At 62.2% G+C, this 18285-nt stretch overlaps 2 protein-coding genes across 2 annotated transcripts in view; both read left to right on the forward strand.

Moving 5' to 3' along the window:
• The first annotated feature begins 595 nt into the window (after positions 1 to 595).
• On the forward strand, positions 596 to 14472 carry PDLIM2 (PDZ and LIM domain 2). Its single transcript, XM_006028912.3, has 10 exons — positions 596 to 1432; positions 1705 to 1825; positions 4674 to 4825; positions 7375 to 7444; positions 7573 to 7763; positions 8013 to 8094; positions 11214 to 11368; positions 12450 to 12595; positions 12749 to 12866; positions 13524 to 14472. Exons 2-10 carry the CDS (start codon positions 1733 to 1735, stop codon positions 13711 to 13713), a joined length of 1197 nt encoding a protein of 398 aa, XP_006028974.1. The 5' UTR covers positions 596 to 1432; positions 1705 to 1732; the 3' UTR covers positions 13714 to 14472.
• A 742-nt stretch (positions 14473 to 15214) lies between these two features.
• The window catches only part of CUNH8orf58 (chromosome unknown C8orf58 homolog), an 11368-nt gene continuing 8297 nt past the window's right edge, over positions 15215 to 18285 (forward strand). Inside the window, exon 1 of the mRNA XM_025210335.1 lies at positions 15215 to 15789. Coding sequence (XP_025066120.1) covers positions 15372 to 15789 — 418 coding nt within the window. The 5' untranslated portion in view covers positions 15215 to 15371. The remainder of the gene's footprint in view (positions 15790 to 18285) is intronic.

An 18285-nucleotide genomic window follows, 5' to 3' on the forward strand; every position in this document is an offset into this window, starting at 1 on the left:
TGCTGCCCTGTGCCACCTGTCGCATCTCTGCGCCGGCTGGGCAGCGCCAGGATCTCGGCTTTGGGCAAGCAGGTGCTCCCAGCCCTGCTCTGGGGACCCTTTTCTGGCGTCCGGGAGGGCGAGGAGCTTCTTGCAGGCTGGGGGGAACCCTGTCTGCCCAGCCCTGGTGCTGGGCATCTATGTGGTGGCAGGCGCTTCCTGCCAACTTGGCCTGGCAACTTTTCTTGGGCCCCTCTGTGAGCCTGGGATGCTTTGGTGTCAGGGTGGCTAGCCACTATGGCACAGCACGGCGGTGCTGGGGCACAGATGTGTGCTGTGCCGCCTGCCTGCGGCGGGAGCAGGACCCTTCCTTTCCCCAGAGCTGGTAGGGGGGGACTCAGTTCTCCCTCCCCGGCGTGTCAGGCCCCAACGCCACCCAGGCTGGGCTGTGGGGTCATGGAGAGCTCGGGTCCCCGCAGTGTCCCTGGCGGGGGGTGGCATTGGCGCCTGGACGTGGCTGCCCAGCATCCTCCCCGAGGAAGGCTCCCGGGGCCGAGAAGTGTCGGCTGCTGCTTCCTGCCAGGGCAGGGGTGCTGGGTGCCCTGTTACAGCTGCGGGGGCCTGTCTGGCCTCTGTGCCCTGCCCAGCCCCCTCCAATGTACTGAGCCGTCTGCAGTCACTGCCCTGGCGTTACTGCTGGTTCCTCTGCCACCCCTGGCCCCTGTGCCCCCTCACTGGGCATCACTCTCCTGCCCACAGCACCACCCTGGCTCTCTGTTCTGCCTCTCCAGTTTATTGCCCGCCCTTGGCCATGACATTCCTGTGGCTGTGAGCTGGCAGCCTGGTCCTGCTCTTGGGTGTCTGGGCATGCTGTGACCCCTCACATCTGCTCCCTGGTTGTCTCGGTCCCAGTGCTGTACCCAGTTTGCTGTGCCCCTCCTGGAGGGTGGGGTTGGACCTCACATTCCCTCCAGGTCTGCTCTGAGCCAGGCCATGGATGCTGCCCCCTCCCCACTGCACCATGCCAGCTCTCAGCGTGCACGTTATGTTTAGCAGCTGCCGTCTCTGCAAGGCATCAATTTCCTGGCTTCCTGAGGGCCTCGAAGTGCAGCGGGGGCGTCTCCACCACCAGACAGTCTGAGCCCCGGCCTGCCAGGGTGCACCGACGCTGGCACCATCCTGTCTGTGCCTTGCCCGGCGCGCCCGGTCCCTTAGCAGGGCAGTGCCAAGCACCCCTCCTGCTTTGTTCCCTGCCAGGCACCTGGGGGCCCTCAGCCTGGAAAAGCAAAGAGCCCACAGGTCTCGCTGGCTGGCGCCAGGGCTGTGACAGGAAGGCTGAGGCTGCCTGCACCAACGTGTGATAGCACGAGACGCTGTGCTGTCTCTCACTTCCCGCCCCCCCGGAAGGAAAGAGCTGCTGTGCACCAGTGGAGAGGGCCCCGATTGCCGTCTGGTGGGTTCCTTGCTGTGAGCGAGGGACTGGGGAAAGGGGGCTGGGGGTTGGCAGGGAAGGGACACCTGGTTTCTGCTTTCAGCTCTGGGTGCAGGAGCTGGGCTGCAGCGAGCGAGGTTTCCTAGGTTCCTTCCGGGCTTGGCTGATGTGCTGCAGGGCTCTGGGGAAGGAAGGCGAGGGCCTTTCTTTCCACACCCTGTGCTCAGGCCTTGTGCTGCCTGGTGCAGCTGGGTTGTCCCCTCATCCTGATGGGCTGCTTTGTTTCATGCCAGGTTCGGCGGGTGCCACACTCCTGCTGCCATGTCCGTGACTGTGACTCTGATGGGCCCAGCCCCCTGGGGCTTCCGCATCACTGGGGGAAGGGACTTCAGGAAGCCCATCACTGTGTCCAAGGTAAAAGTGTTCTTGGCGATCGCGCCAGGCGTGAGAGGCTCAGGGGCACTGGGAGCCAGGATGCCTGGGTTGTACGCCAGGCCCCATCTCTGTGCTTCCTGGAGGGTGGCTTCAGGCTGGGAGATCGTGCGTGCTTGCTCTGGCGATGCCCAGCCTCGGAGGCCTGGTCTGGACGGGCGTTTGGAAGGTACTGGCTGCAGCTCGGTGCAAGGTGTCAGACAGACCGAGGTCCAGGTGGCCCAGACCTGTGCAGGATGCAAACACATTGGCAAATACCTTCTGAATCTTAAAGGTGCTGGATTCGCTCCAAGTGGAGAGCCCGGGGCAGCAGCCAGGCAGGGCGGCACATCCTTACAGCCACTGCTTGACTTGCAGCCGGTGGGCTGCACGGGGTGACAGTGCTGTAGCAGTCTAGGCAGAACTGGGAGCAGGGATGAAGGAGCTGTTGCAGAGGCTGCAGGCACTTTCTCTATGGGGCTGGCAGGGGAGAGCCCTGGCACTGGGACTGAGTTGCTGAGGGATTTCTGGGGGTTTCCCTGCTGCTCTGGAGCCCTTTTTGTTCCCTAGGCATGGCAAAGGGAGCAGATCCGGTTTACTGTCCTGCTCCCTGGAAGCAGCCCGAAGCCCGGCTGTGGTACGCAAAGGCAAGGCACACATTGCTGCCTCAGAGCCAGGCAGGACCCTGCTGGCCAAGAGGAGTTTCCTTTTGCCATTCCTCCCTCCCTGGCCATTGCAGCAGAGGGAGCAGGTGCTCCAAGTGCTTTGCAGCTCCATCTGCTCCAGTGGTCTCTGTAGGGCGGGGCATCTTGGGCATATGGTCCCCAGCTTTCAGCTAAGCCCCTGGTGCTTATGAGCAAGGGCCTTTCTTTAGCAATTTGCTGCCTCTCTTACAGTAGCTGGAAGGTGCTATGTGAGTGAGGCAGGGGCTTGCAGGAAACTGGGGGCATTTCTGCTGTTGGATACTGCCCTGGAAACCTGATTCCCAGCTGTTGCAACCCCTCAGGGGAGTGGCTTGAAAGCAAAGGGTTGGGAGGTATCATGTGCCCAGGCAGAGACCCTGCGTTGGCATGGCTGATGTGCTGAGTGCTCTGGGCTGCAGCTGAAGCCACTGGGAGCTGGACCCTGGCCTGAGCATGTGCAGCAATCGCTAATGAGAAGCATAATGGGAAAGGCTGGGTCCTGGCATCTGGGGGAAAGTGCCTAGAGTGGGTGTGCTATACCATGCCAGTCCTCATGCTGGGGCTGATGCCGTCCTTGCTGCCTGCAAAGAAGGAAGGCAATTAAGACACTGCTTTAAACATGTGATGTTGATGAGGAGCTGGGTGTAGCTGGTCCTGAAGCAGGGTTTGGGTCAGGCTCTGGAGAGGAAGGTGGCGAGAGGGAATCTGGTGGGAGCAGCATCCTGGCCGGGGGGCGAGCACATGTTCATGTCATTTAAGACGGTGTCAGATCAACAAAGGGTGCACGAAGACCGCATGCATGGCCTTTACCCTGGCGGCTCCACACTGCTTAGCCCCGTGTCCTCCCTTCCTTTGCTGCTGTGTTGATAATGAGACCTGAACTCTGGCCTCCTGGGTGGGGTCCTGGTAGGGGTGTGGAAAGAGGCATGTGCACACCTTACCCTGATCTTGGTGGGAGCCATGCTTTGAAGGGTCTTAAAAGGGCATAGCAGGGTCAGAGACTTTTGGGGACAGGGGGAGCAGAGCTGAGAGCATGGGGGCGAGAGGGGGCCCTTAGAGGAAGCCTGGGTTGTAGGGCCTCTGGTCACAGCTAACCAGCTTTGCTGGCTCTGCCCTGGGTCTTGTCCGGGAAGCCTCATGCTGGTAGCAGCTTCCAGAGGGCTGTGGATGTCTGGCTTTGGGGCCCATTACCTGGGAACCTCCTATATGGGCAGCTGGCTCTAGGACCCTGGAAGGAGCTGGGCACTCCTGAGTCAGCCCCAGTGGTGCCCCGTGCAAAGGAATCACTGGTGACTCAGTGGGAGGTGGGTTTGGCTGGCCGGGGTCTGGGCACCTCCCTGGGCGTGTGCTCGCTGCAGGGTGCCGCAGCCCAGAGCCAGTGTTTTCTTAACTCGGGCAAGGCAACCCAGGTTGGCCCAGGAGGCTTGTAGGGCTGGAGGGAAGCTGGGGCAGAGGGGGTGGCTTACCCATCCAGCCAGGGCTGAGCACAGGTTGGTGCATGCCTCTAGGAAGGCTCTGCCTGTCTTGCCTTTGTCCCTCTCAGAGGGTGCCCTGCCTTGCTGCTTCTTGCAGGAAGCTGCAGGTGACCCACGGCAGAGGGGCAGTGTCTCCCAGGGGGCTGACACTGCAGGCCAGCTTGACCCACACTGTATCTCACTTGGGGCAGCTGTCTCTTGAAGGCTCAGATGAAGCATAGTGGCTTCTTAACCCGGCAGGGGAAATACCATGGATCGGTGTCCAAGAAGGCAGGTTTCGTGAACGGCCTCGTAGGAGAACTGCACTTCTGGCGTGGTTCGGTACCCGCCGAGGTGCAGTGACTTTAAGCCCAGTTTATGGAAATGGGAGTCTCCTCCCTTGCTTGGTCCGAGGGCCTCATGGCTGAGGGCAAGCAAACCTTGGGGGCATCCGAACCCCAAGCCTCTGGGCTTGGGCCTGCAAGTAGGATGTCCGTCAAAGGTTTTGGAAACATCTGAAGCCCTAGGTGCAGGTGGAGGATGTTTACCAGTAATAGGGCCAATTATGGTTCTGGATTCTTGGATTTGGAATTAGTTTTGGCTAATTTGTCCTTGGTTACAAGTTTGTTTGTTTGTTTGTTTGTTTGTTTTTAAAGCTATTTTATACCTTAATGTGTGTGTATCTTCCCCCACTCCCCAACCATGACCCTGAAGGTGACAGAGCAAAGCAAAGCAGCTGCGGGTGACCTCCGACTTGGCGATGTCATTGTTTCCATCAATGGCGAGAGCACAGCTGAGATGCTCAACGTGGAGGCACAGAACAAGATCAAGCAGAGCTCAGGCCAGCTGCAGCTGCTGGTGGATAGGTGGGTGCCCAAGCCCTGCTCTCATGAGCTTTCCACTTGCTCATGGGGCTTCAGTTCTGTCCATTTGGGGCTGGGTATGAGGTCTCTGTGATGCCCTGGGGCAGTTCCCCCTCTTTTCATGACTCCATGAGTAGGATCCATCCCTGCCACTGTTCAGCAGCGGGTGACCTCAGAGATGGAGCTGGGAGCTAGGACCCCTGGGCTCTTTCTGAGGCTCTGCGGCTGACTGTGCAGGGGTCCCCGCCCCTCCTTAATGGTGCCCATTCCCACACCCACAGCCAGCAGGCCACCTTGCCTTGCCCATCTGCCCACACTTGAGGAGATGCCATTTTTGCTGTCACCCTTGGGCACTTAGTTAAACTGGACCCTTGTGTGCACACGGAAGCAGGCAGCTCTGGCAGCCTTTCCCCTGTAGCCCTGGTCTGACTGGTTCCAGCTCTGAAGCAGCTCATGGCAGCATGCAGCCCTTGGGGACATGTGCCTATCGCACCTGGGAGCAGCAGCAGGCTGGGCATGAGGGACACCTGGCACCAGCCTGGTGCAGCAAGAGCTGGGAGCTGGGTGTGGTGCTCATGCCTGGCTGGGCTGCTGCAGAGGGACCCAGTGTGGTGTGAGCTGGCCAGGCTGTCGCCTCTGTGGCTGGCTTTCTGCATCCCTGCCCATCGGGTAGGGCCCTAGCTGGTGGAAAAGGGACTCCTCCCCAGCCCGGCACGACTGCCTGCACTGAGCTGCACAGCAAATCCAGGGCCCTGCGGCTGTCTGCACCCTCCCCCTCTTGCCCTCTGCACCTTGCTGCCCCGGGTGGGAAGGCAAAAGCTGCTTTATGCTGCCTCCCGTGATGACTCGGCCTGTCTGGAATGTGCAATCCTCTTTGCACGGGGGTGCAGAGCGCATCCTATAAATACCTGGCTGAGCGGCCTGTCTGGGGCGTGGCTGCCGGCCGACCTGACTCACAGCTTGCTTGGCCCCAGCCAGGTGTTGCAGGGCTAAGTCGGGACATGCCCTGAAGCCCTTGGGAAGCTCTGCCTCACCCCGTCAGCCCCTCCTGCACCAGGGAGTTGGGCTCAGCAGCCTGCAGCACCTGCAAGTGGCATAGGCCCCCTCCCTGCGGGGCATGTGTACGTGCCAGCATGCTGGTACCATGCGGTGTGGCAACAAGGCCTGCCCTCGGGCTGCATGGAGTCAGAGAGCCCTGTCCTGAGCGCACAGATGGTTCTCCCCCAGCCCTGAGCAGCGCATGCGTGTCGGCTGCATCCTCTTGCCCTCTCCAACTGGCTCGGACATGTGGCGGGTTTGACGACGGGTGGGAAACCCTAATGGCATGTTGGACATGGCCCAAAGCCCACAAGCACAGCCGGAGCAGCTCAGGAGGCAGCATTCCTCTCATTCCGGGCTCTGCAGCTAATCTCCTTCTCTGGGAGCCGGCCCGCTGTCCCTGTCCTCCAGCCGGGTCACCGGGACTGGGTCAGAGCTCTCGTGCTCCCTGGCTGCTGCCTGTCCCCCCACTCTGCTCCGGCAGCTGCTGCAGGGTGATGCTAATGAGCTTGGGGGAGCCACATGGTCCAGTCAGTGCCCAGGAGGACTCTTGTCTGTCTGTTTGGAGCAGCTGGGTGCTCCATGCATTTGCAAGCTGGGGGAGGAAGGGGTTGGGTTGCAGCTGCCCCGCTGTGGCAGGGTGACTTGCTGCAGGTTCTCTGACATATATGGGGTTGTAGGTGCCCACTGTGGGGGTCGTGCTGCCCTTGCTCCTGTCTTTGGGGCAAGGGCATCCTGTGCCCACTTGGGGTCTGGAGGGGTCCTGCCAGCACCTCGGCTCCCTGGAGCACAGCATCAGAGGGGTTAACCCCCTGCTCAGCCCCCATCACCGCTGCATTCCTCTGGGCCCATCTAGACCCCTCGGAGCTGCCTCCCTCCCTCCACTGTTTAATTCCCCTTAATGAATTCCAGCTCCAGCTACATCAAAGCCCCAGATGGAGTCCTGGTGAAGAGGGGAGAGAATAGAAGCCAGCCCCATGTTCCCTTCTGCCTGCATCCAGCATGCAATGGGCAGGACGAGCAATGGGCCGTCGGTCCAGCTGCACCTGGCTGGGTACCTGTGTAGGGAGGGCGCCAGCTCTGTAGCAAGCGGAGTGCTTGTGACTTGGGGGTGAGGCTGTTTGTGCCCTCGGTGACTGGGGAGGGGTGGCTGCAGGGCTGTGCTGTCTCCCTCCAGGCACGAGGAAGGAGACGTGTTGGGGGTGCTGCTGGGTGGGGTGGGAGGAATGACATGCAGAGGCAAGGTGACTTGTCAGGGGCCTACAGGCAGTCTGTAGTTGGGCGGGCATCTCCAGAGCCCCAGAGCAGCCCCTTGAGCACCACTTGATCCCTCCCCTCCACTGCTAATGTGCACTGGGGCTGCAGGCTGGCAGCTGCCCTATGAAGAAGCCAGCAGCCACGAGGGGAGGGGAGGCTGGATGTGGGGACCAACCCACCATCACCCCAGGGCCTTGGGCCTAGCTCTGGAAATAGGTGCCCAGCTCACAGTTGCCCCCTTCTTGCCCTGCTTGCAGGTCCCTGTTGTTCTCTCCCAACCAGACTAATGGCGAGAGCTCCCCCGAGGTCCTGGCCACACGGTTCCAGGTGAGACCCCTCCCTGTTTTTCCCCCAAGACCCCCCAGGCAGGAGATGACATAAGGGGACCCTACATCGCTCCTGCCCCTTGCTCAGGCTGGTCCCTTGACTGATGGCCTCTCTCTCCTGTTTGCCAGGATGCCATGAGAACCAGAGATGACAGCCAGAGCTCACTGAGATCCTCCTACTCCAGCCCCGCGTCCCTTAGCCCGCGACCCGGCAGCCCCTTTTTGCCCACATCCCCCGGGTTGCAGCCGAGCAGCCCCTACATCCCCCTGCAGCCCAGCCTGGGCTCTGAGGCCAAAGCGGAGCTGGTGACCAGCCGCAGGTGAGGGCTGGACCTGGCAGGCCTGGGAGCCAATCTGTACTGGGGTGAGGAGGTCTCGACAATCCACCTCTGTAGTCAAGGAGGAGAGAGGTAGTGTGCATGCTGGGTGTGAGGCTGGTGGGACGACCTTGGACACTGCTGCTGTGGGCATGCAGGGTCTCAGTGGGCCTGGCAAGGGGGCACATCAGGGCTCTGTGGGTCCCTGAACCCAGGAGCAGGACTTTGCATGGACTCCCCTCCTCTTCCCAGCTTCCAGTCTCTGGCCAGCCCTGCCAGCATCAGCGAGGATCGCTCACCCTTGCCACACATGCAGTGTCTGGGCAGCAGGCAGGTGAGCTGAGACATCGCCCTTCCTAAGGTGGGGCAGACTGCATGCCTGGGGTAGCTGATGGGGAGGGGGTGCAATGGGGACAGAGTTGAAGGCCGCCCTATCCTCTCCCTGACACTCGCTCTTGCGCATGCTCATCTGGGCTGGTCCCCAGAGCCCTCGTGATGTCTTGTCTTGTCCTGCATGGAGCCATGGTGTATCAAGACAAGGTCATGAACTTCCCCGAGGTCCCCAAAGTCCTGGCCATGCCATGTCTGAACCCGGGATCTGTGGATGGGTGTTTGCCCAGCAGCTCGTTGAGCCTGTCGCTGTCTCGGATGAAGGTGCCAGGTGCCCACCTGGCCATGACAAAAGTGGGGAGGTCCTTTCTGAGCAGCCTGGAGCAGGGAGCTGGCACCTGCTGGAGAACCGGGGACAATCTTGTTGGCGGCCTGGGACGTTCCCATTCCTTCTGCAGGGTCCCACTGGGCTCTCGCCCCGGGGGTGCTGTCAGCTCCAACACTGCTGCATGGGGTTGCCAAGGATTGGTACTTCTCTGGGCTGAGCCCCACCCCTCCCATCTGCCCCACTTGCTTAACCCAGGACCTGCCCCCAAGGCCCTGTATCCATCCTCTTTCCTTGTAGCTTCCCTCCCCCAACAACGACTCTGGTTCCGGGTGTTTGCAGGGCTCCAGCATGGCAGTGGGAAGCTGAGGGCATAGATAACTTCCCCAAAGCCCAGGCTGGCCCCGTCTCTGCCCCTGCCACTAAAGCTAGGGTCACAGAGCCGCGGTGGCCTTGGCCCCAGTGTGGATGCAGCTGCATGCCGCCACCTCGCCCTGCCTCACACGCAGCCCTGGTCCCCGCGGGGCAGCCGCACAGCTGGCTGGGGATGTTTGCTTGTCTCTACCTGGTGTCTCCAAGCAACACCTGGAAGCTGGGGAGGCCAAACCAGTTTGGGGAGGTGCTGTTGTCTCCCGTGGGCATGGGGAAGCCGGGGCGTTGGCAGGTGAGGCGACTTGCGCTGCCCTGTGCGGGAGCCTGTCACGGGGGTGCTCTGTTGCCTGACAGGCCATGCTGTGGCTGGATGCTGCCTGTCCCAGGACCCCTGCCCCCTTTTCTGGTCACCGGTCCCGAGCAAGGATTGCAGAGCTTGGGGCTGGGCACCTGCACCCCAGCCACTAAGTGTGCATCAGGCAGCCCAGCTTCCCTGGGTGTGCTGCAGAGCCTGGCTCCCAGGGGCTGGGTCCTGTTGCCTGCAGGGCATGGGCAGGGGCAGCTGGGACTCACTACTGGGGCCTATGGACATGCACGCTTACAACTGCCATGCAGGCCTCCTGCAGCGTGGTGTTCAGGACACCAAGGACCCTTGCCCCCGGCCAGGCCTGCTGGTTTCCCGATCCCTGGCACTGTCCCTGTGGCACGATGCCTCCGCAGCTCCTTCCCTCCCACCGCAGCGTGTTTCTCTTGGGTCCCGGCACTCCTGGGCCCCGCACGGCTGCTTGTTGTTGTTGTTCTTCCTGGCTCCGTGGCAGCCCTGGTTCCAGGGGCTGGGCTGGGCTGGCCTCTCCCTCCCTCTCGCTGGCTCTCTCTTTTTCTGGGGCTGGTGGGGATATTTTTCAAGCCCAAATTGGGAGGTGCGGTGGCCCTGAGCACGGCTCGCTCCAGCTGGCAGTGGATCGGCCCTGGCCTCAGCAGCCCCTTTGGTCTCCCCTGCCTGTTTGTTCTTGCGTTCTTTCCCTGCCTTGCTCACCAGCCTGGCTGCCCTTCTGAAGCTGGGGATGGGAACGCCGGGATGGGGCTACGCCCCTGCTGTGCAAGTGCACGCCTCGGCTCTTGGGGCAGCTGACAGCAAGCAGCGTGGGAGGCCTGGGGTGCAGCACCCCTGATGGGTCTTGCACTGCCCAGCTCCGTGCCGCCCAGCCTGGGGGGTTCTCCCCTCCCTGTCTTGCTGCCTGTTTTTGGGGCAGCTGACCTGACCGCACATGTGGGTGTAGGGATCCCACTGCACAAGGCACTGACAGTGGGGTCGGTGATCCCCTTGGCAGGCTGAGGAGTGCATGGGGTATTTCTTGGTGGGCTCTGGTGAGCAGGGGAGATGTGAGGGTTTCATCTGCTTGTACCCCAGGTATTGGTCCTCACGGTGGGGAGCTGTCTTGGGGTCTGCTTTGCACTTGGATCCTTGCTGGGGCTCCTGCCGGATGGGAGGGGGCTCCAGATCCATCTCCCTGCCCTGCTCCCTCAGGACAGGGGCGAGCTGCTGGGCTCTGCTGCCTGGCGGGGCACGTGGCATCAGGCATCTCTTGCTCTCTTTCTCGTGCGCCCAGAAACATTTGCTTTCACTTATCTGGGGGTTTCTTCTTTCGTGTGTCTCCAGGCCTGTTAAACAGGAGCAGATGCGGCGGGAGGGGCACGATGGCGCTAGGCTTCAAATAGCGGCCCGGCGCTCAGGGGAGGGGGAAGGGGCCAGGCTGCAGGAGCCTGCGGGGGGGCAAAGCTGACCTGGAGCAGGGCAGGGTACAGCTGTGGCAGTGGAGGGATTGGGGAGAGAGGGACATGCGGGGAGTGGGGTCTGGCCGGTCTGGGTGCTGGCACCAACTGTGTCTGAACTTGTTGCAGAAGCCAAGGAGCAGCCAAGGCTGAGGGTAGGAGCACAGGATGGTGCCCAGGAGCTGGAGCCTTTGCCCCAGGGCCCAGTGCATGCATCTGCTCCAAGTTGCCACTCTCCCCATAAGATGTGCCTGGGGAGAGACCTGCATGCTCTCTGCACCGCTCCTGTCTTGACATGCCAGCCCTGCTGAGGCTGTGCTGTCCCGGTGCCAGGTGCCCTGCCCAGCTTCCCAGATCCCTTAATATAGACAGAGGAAATAGATGGTAGGGCTGGGGTGCCCCCTCGTGCCCAAAGTGAGCAACACGGGCTTGTGCAAAAGGGCGCGCTCGTGTGTCAGCTTCTGGTCCTGCAGCCATGTGTCTGTGCAGGGAGAAATCAAGGCGGGGGTCCTGGGTATTGGCCCTGGTTCCCTGGCACCCTGAGCATGGCACTGGCAGCTGAACCAGGCCCCCTGTTCTGGCCCTGTGGGGTTTGCTGCAGCTGGGTTCTCCCCATAAACCTTGCTCTCATGCTCCATATCTCTCTGTCACAGGAGTGGGGGAGCCTGGGCCGCCCGAGCTGCTCTCCAGTTGCCGTCCTGCCACCCTTCAAGCGCACGCCTTCACCAAGAGGCTTCACTGCTCACAGCCCCTGGGACCTGGGGAAGGACCCAGGCAGGTCCTCGCCCTCCTACAGCCCTCGCAACAGGTAGGCCAGGGTGTGGGACCTAATCCAGGGGAGGTGGGACCCTTGTGGGCATGCTGGCACCTGGGGAGGGAGCCATAGTCTCCTACCTGACCCAAGAGCCCCAGGCACTGAGGCACGAGGGTGGCACGGGTCAGTAGCAAGCTGCGTAGCTGGAGATAGCTGCAGTGGACTTGGAGGGGTGCTGGAGCTGGGTGTGGAGGGGGAGCTGTTGGTCAGGTTTGCAGTGAAGTTGCAAGTCATGACCCTTGATCCCAACCTACAGCCTGGCCCCTGTCGATCCCTGTGGTACCAATGTCCTAGACTAGAGCCACCTGGCCCCTCCACCAGACCACTTAGCAGGCTGGGAAGCAGCAGGATGGGGTGTCCAAGCAGCACGCCAGGGGGGCCAGGACCCCTGTGAGAGCTGGTGCACCAGCCGGGCTCAGTGTGGGGCCTCAGGAGGCTCAGCCCATGGCTCACAGGTGTGAGGCCCTGGAGAGGGTTAACCGAGCCTCAGATCCAGGTGTGTGTGGGAGGAGCAGGCAGGCCTGGGCATCTGGCGCCAGACGTGCAGGCAGAGCAGGGAGCGTCTGCCTTGTTATCTGGGAGACGGGAGGGAGCCTGGACAGAGACGGAGCAGGTGACGGGGCAGCAGGCTTGGCTGCTTGGGAAAGTGCTGGGATTAGGGTATAGGGGGGGATCCCCGGTTCCCTTCCCCACTCACTGGGGCAGCTGGGAGTGACGCGTGCATGGGGTTGTGCGGTGGTAGGGGCTCAGGCAGGACGGTAGGGGTGGGGTCTGTGCACAGGTGTGCAGAGCTTAGCTCAGTGGGTCCCTAGTCCTCAGCATGGGACCTGCAAGTAGCCTGGGGGTGCAGAAAGGACTGGGCTGGGGGCTCTGCACTGCTTCTCCACAGGGCCTTGGAGAGCAGTGTCCTGTGCATCCCGGCCCCACCACCACAGCCTTCATTCTGAAATGGGGGGTTTACCCCCACGCCAGCCTCAGGCTACTGTGCTCTGCCCCCAGTCTGAGGGAGGTGATGCTGGGGGGATACAGGGCACTGAGCCAGGGGTCGTGCACCTGAGCTGCTGTGTCCCCACAGCGTGGACTCTGAGACAGCCATGCGGTGCCTGGAGGAGGACTCCGAGGTCTACAAGATGATCCAAGAGAACCGGGAGCTGCGGGCTGCCCCGCGGCAGTCCAGCACCTTCCGCCTGCTGCAGGAGGCGCTGGAGACCAACGGTGGAGGTGAGGCAGGGCAGGTGCTGGTCACGGGGTGGTGGCGGATGCAATAGGATTGGAAGTGGCATTGCTTCTGGGGGCCACGTGATGGGGGGGCAGCTCTGGGGAGGGTCCTCAGGCCTCTGGGATCCTGATGTGTCCCTTGCCCTCCCTTGGCAGAGGGCACTGCGACCCCCTTCCCCAGCCACTTGTCCCCCAGCGCTCACAAGCCAGTCTGCAGCTCCGTGGCAGGGGTCCAGAAGCTGCACACATGCGAGAAGTGTGGCAACAGCATTGCGTAAGTGCTGCTTTCCCCAGGGTGCACAGGGAGCTGTGGGGTGGGGGGCCCCTGATGCAGCCCTGGGGCCTCGGTGGTTCCTTGTATCCCGGGACTTTGGTGGGGGTTGCTGTCGTCCCTGCAAGATCCCTTCTTTGTAGGGCAGGGTAGGGTAGGGGTGTCTGCCTGGGCTTTGGCATGTGAGCCTGGAGGGCTGGTTGTGACCACCGTGTCCTCCCAGACTGCTGATTTGAGTAGCCTGGTGCTAGGAGCCCAGGCCTAGGTGCTCTCCCAGTCCCTCCCTAGCTGCATGACTCGGTTTCCCCAGCTGCAAAGGCCTCTTGAAAGGCTGTGAAGCCCCCAGAGCTGTTGCGATGCCATCAGAGCCGGGGCCTGTGCAGATCCCAGACAGTAGGCAGGGCCTGTGGGCATTTTCTGCTGTTGGGTGCCCTTGCCTACTGAAACTTAGGGTTGAGGCAGGAGAAGGCAGCTTGCTCTGCCCGTCTCCTGTGAGCAAGGAGCCAGGAAGGCCTCTCACTGTTTGCCTAAGAGGGCAGGGTCATCCTGGTGATGTTGTTGAGGAGACTGGCACCAGCTGGGCAGGGCTGGAGCCAGGCTGTGGAGGGTTGGTCAAGCCTGCTCCACGTCGTCCTGACCATGCCATGCTATTTCCCGCAGGACCCAGGCGGTGAGGATCCAGGAGGGCCGCTACCGCCACCCCTCCTGCTACGTCTGCACTGACTGCGGCCTCAACCTCAAGATGCGGGGCCACTTCTGGGTGGGCGAGGAGATGTACTGCGAAAAGCACGCCCGCCAACGCTACCAGGGCCCTGGCGCTGGCGCCACCGCCCTCTGCTCCAAGTCCTGAGCTGCCCCAGGGCTGCGGCTTGCAGGCTTAGCCTGCCCCCCGGGAGCTTCTGCCACGCACAAACCCCACAGCCCATGCCATGCACATCACTGCCAGCGCCTGCTCCATGCTGCCCTCCACTGGCCAGCCGCCCGCCTGCCTGCCTGCCTGGTGAGCGGGCACTGCTGCTTCTGGCCAGTGGAGAGGCACTGAGCAGGTGTCCTGCTAATGAAGGGAAGAGGGTGGCTCAGCCTATGGGGATGGGATAATGCCCAGATCATAGGTTGGATTCAGCTCCTGGGACTCTGGCTCCTAGCCAGTGGCTCTCTGGTGTGTGCAATGAGTGCTGCCTGTTCTCAGCCTGGCTCCTTAAAGTCCAGGTGCCCCCAGAGCACGAGAGCAGAGCTGTTGGCAGCTGGGGCACGTTCCTCAGGATGCCGGCTTGTCCTGTCCCTGCCCCATGGGCAGAGGGCTTAGCCCCCCAGGGCTGCTAGCATAGGAGTTCCTGTCCGCCCGGGTCCCTCTCGGTCTCTAGAGCCGCTTTTGTAGTCACTGCCAGCAGCTGTGCGCACTCGAGGTGGGGGCAGGGGCATGCAGATGTGGGGCGGCATCGCTTGGCACATTGATGCTGTTAAGCTTCTCTAAGGTATTAAACCAGATCTCTATGTAAATTATAACATATGTGTACCCCCTCCTGTGTCTGGTGCGTGAGCCAGGGCAGGGCTGGGAGCACAGCCTTTATCGGCAGGCCGTGCCGTAGAGATGGAAACAGGAGCAGGGAGCACCTGTGGGATGGGGGGGGGGCCCTCTTCCTGCACTCTGAGGGGGAGACGGGAGGGGCCTGGGTGCCACAGCGGCACCTTGCCAGGCTTGTGCCCAGGCACCGGTGATGTGCACAGTTGGTGGGATGCAGGGCATGGGTGGTGCAGTGATGGCTCCAGTGCCCCAGGCTGGTGGCTGGCAGTATTGGGGCCAGCTGGGGGTTGCAGGGCATTGCACAGCTTAACGCAAGGTGCTAGCAGTGTCCTCTGCTCGCATCCAGTGCAGTGTGGGTCATTGGCCGCTAGAGGATGTCCACTGCACTGCCTGGGAAAGGGGCTGCTTGCCAGTACCACTGCAGGCCCATAGCCTCAAGGGGCTGCCTTGCCAGGAGAGCTGGCCTGGGATGCTGGTGCAGGGTGGGTGTGGGTGGGGGTGGAGCGGGGCTGCCCTGGGTCAGCACTTCCTGCAGCATCTCCAGGGCTGAACTGCGTCTCTCTAGCATGGGGTACAGCTGGGGGGTAGGGGTACCCACAGGGCCTGGTCCCTGCCCTGGTATGGTGACCAGCCCCCTAATGCACAGCTATGCAAAGCAGCGCCAGCCCCTTCCTAGCGGGTGCGGCTCTGGCCCTGCACAGTCGAGGGAGGGGCTGGATGTCAGGCTGCTGCCAGGAGCTGGGATGGGGGTGCAGAGGGGAAGTGTGGTCCCCCACCCTCTGACCCTTCCTTGCTGGGCCCTGGTGTCTGTGCTCTAGCCCAGCATGAAGGGAGAGGCCACTGAGCCAACCTGGCTCTCCCTGGTGTTGCTGTGTTGCATCAACCTCCCTGGGGATGAGCTGCAGCTGGCCTGGTTAGGGCTTTCCTGTGCTGGTGAACAGGTCCAGCTGATGCATACTCTCTAGGAGCCTGGGGTGCTGAGCATGCAGGCAGCCCTGCAGAACCAGCCCTGGGCTGCAGGACTGGGACTAAAGTCTTTGCCCAGGAGCTTATCCACCTGCAGAGGAGCAGTGTCCTGGGATGCACAACCCAGCTCTGCACTGTGCAGGAAGCCCTTGGAGGTGCTAGCTGCCCAGGGCTGCTGCCCAGTTCCCAAATCACCAGGACTCTCCCAGCTGCCTTGGCCTTGTATCCAGCACCTCCTGCAACCTTTGCAATCACCGGTGCCTCGCAGCTGCAGGAGGAAGCCGCTGCCCAGGTCCGGGAGGAATCCACGCCTCTGCCTGGCATCCGTGAGGGACAGTTTGAGCCTGCTCAGCCAGCACCAGACAGACTCCTGCCCTGCGTCAGACCTAGCCGGCCTTGCCTCCAGCACCCCGTTGCCCTGCAGCGTAGGGAAGGGTAAGTCTGGCTCCAAGCACCCTTTTTAAGTGGGGTAAGCGTGCGTGTTGGGCTGGGCGTTCAGCCTAGCTTGGGAGCAGGGGGCAAAGCAGCTTTGTGGTGCCTTCTTGCATTTGCTGCCCTCTGCTTGGACTGACCTTGTCTCCTTCACAAGACCCCCATGCTTTGCAGGTGGTGGGGAGCAGAAACCAGGAGCCCCCGGCTTCCGTCGTGTGGGGCGGGGTGATGGCGACGCAAGTCTCTGGCTACTCCAGATGCCTGCCCGTTTCCTCGGGGTCAGGGCTGGAATGCCTGGGGGCGGGGGCCGTGGTCGGAGAGGTTGGCGGGGGTCACCCAACCCCGGATTGGGGGGCGGGGTGGTCCAGGCCTTGGAACTGTGCAAACAAAGCCCCATGCTGAGGTGGGGAGCAATGTTCCCAGTGCCGCCTCACTCCCAGTACCCGGGTGCATTCCGGCGCTGGAGTCGCCGCAGCGACGGCCGCTCTGGAATGCGCCCTCGCATTCTCCGCATTCAGGGGCAGGGCTCTGCACACAGCCATTGCGCCCAAGCCCCTGCCTGCTGCAGGAGCTGGGTCATCGTGAGCAGCCGTGCCTAGCCTGCTCTTTTCCCCAGCTGCCTGATGGCTCTGAGAGCAGAGCCAGGGACTGGGACTCTGGGGGTCTCTCTCTGGTCCTGGCGGGGAGGGATCTCTTGCAGGTGCTGCTGTCACTTAGTATGGAGGGGCCGGCAAGGCCAAGGAGGTGGTGAGCCAGGACTCCTGGGTTCTGTTCCTGTGATCCTCGGAAGATGCCACCCCTGCACGGCAAAGTGGAGCCGGGCATGGAGGCATGCCGAGTAGCTGTAGCAGGCTAGCTTTGGGAATGATAGCTGCCAAGGCATTACACCTTCGCTGCTGCAACTGCCCATGCCCACTGGATCCAGAATGCAGGCTGCAGCCCCCAGCCTCCCATTGCAATGCAGACCTTTGTGTACCTGACCCCAGTGGCCAGCTGGAGCTGGGGCCTGTGCAGGCCAGGGCACAGTGTCAGGGAGGGGGATGGAGCTCAGCTGGGGGAGGGCAGCATGCTGTGTGTGCATGGGCTTAGCTAAGGGCCAGGTGGGCTGCTGCTCCTGTAATCCTTTAGGGTAATGATTGTCTTGGCAGGGAGGGCAGACTGCTCCCTGCCCCCTTGTTCTCTGCCAGGAGGTGTTAATGGGACGTGTCAGCAGTTTATTGTGAGCTGTTAGTGGAGGCCTTTATTCCCCCCCAGGGCCACGAGGGCTTATCTGCAGCTCCCCACCCTGGTGCTGTTTGCACAGAGGGGGACAAAGTAGTATCGGGGATTAGCTGCTTATCTCAGGCAGCATCCTGCTCTGCTAGGCTGGTTTGAGCACAGCCCCCTGCCTCAGTCCAGAGGGGAGGTTCAGGGGGGCTGGAGCAGACTGACCACAGCCCCTTGGGGCTCCAGTCCTGGCATCTTCCCAGCAGGATGTTTTCTACCCCTTGGCCAGTGTGGGGAGGGAGGGGAGCCTTCCTTTTGCCCTGGGCTGGCCAAAAAGAGCAGAGGGTGCTGCTATAGCTGCATCGACATGGAGGGGAGCTGGGGAAGGCCTCTGTGCCCCTGTCCTGTGAGACCCACCCAAGGTCTGCATGGAAGTCTGGACCCCTGGGCTCTGTCCCCCCTTTGCTGCTGTGATCAGCGTTCCCCTAGTGTGTGCCGTCTTGCAGAGGGAAGGGGAAGGGTGTTGGTGTCTCTGTGGCTCTGGGGGTGACATTGTCCCTTTGGCAGACATGCTTGCCTGTCCCCACCTTAGCCCTACCAGACCCGACTGCTGCTCGTCAGCAGCTGCCAGAGGAGGAGGGCAGGTGGATTCCAGCACGTCTGCCTGCCTCCCCTTATCTCCCTTATCCGTCTCCTTTCTGCCTGAAGGGACAGAGCGGAGCTGGGGGCTTGGGCAGAGCTTCCCCCGGCCCCAGCCCTCCTACTCCTGCCTTTCCCAGGGGCATTGGGAGGGCGCAGTGTGTGGCCCCATGTCCAGCGCTGGGAGGACCCAGGCAGTGTTAAAGGCCTGTTTCTACCTGAGGGGGAGTCTGTGGAGCTGTGATGGGGGCTGGCCCCTGCCTGGCACAGTTACCTCCGGACCTGGGCTAGGGAGGGACTTGCTTTGAACTCCAGGGAACAGACTCACCCCTACATGGAGCCTTGCAAAGGGCGCCAGGAGCTGGCCCGTCCTCGCCCAGCACTGTGAAGGGGCACGCAGCTGTACTGCACCTCCGGCCTGCAAGCAGGGGTGCGCAGCTGGATGCCTCCTTTTCCCAGCTGGGGCTGGTGGATGTGCACTGGAGAAAGGGGGGCAAGCGTGATGGCTTCATAGCACAGCCATGGCATCGACGGGGCACAGGGGCCCTCTGCACGCCCATCCGTGCTCCCTCCTGGCGTTGGCTGAGCGGTGGCGTCTTCCCCCAGCCCTTGGGGCCTGGTGCCACAAGCTGGGAGCTGGGGGGGGGGGGGGCG

The sequence above is a fragment of the Alligator sinensis genome, unplaced genomic scaffold (genome assembly GCF_000455745.1).
Source record: "Alligator sinensis unplaced genomic scaffold, ASM45574v1 scaffold722_1, whole genome shotgun sequence".
Lineage (NCBI taxonomy): Eukaryota > Metazoa > Chordata > Crocodylia > Alligatoridae > Alligator > Alligator sinensis.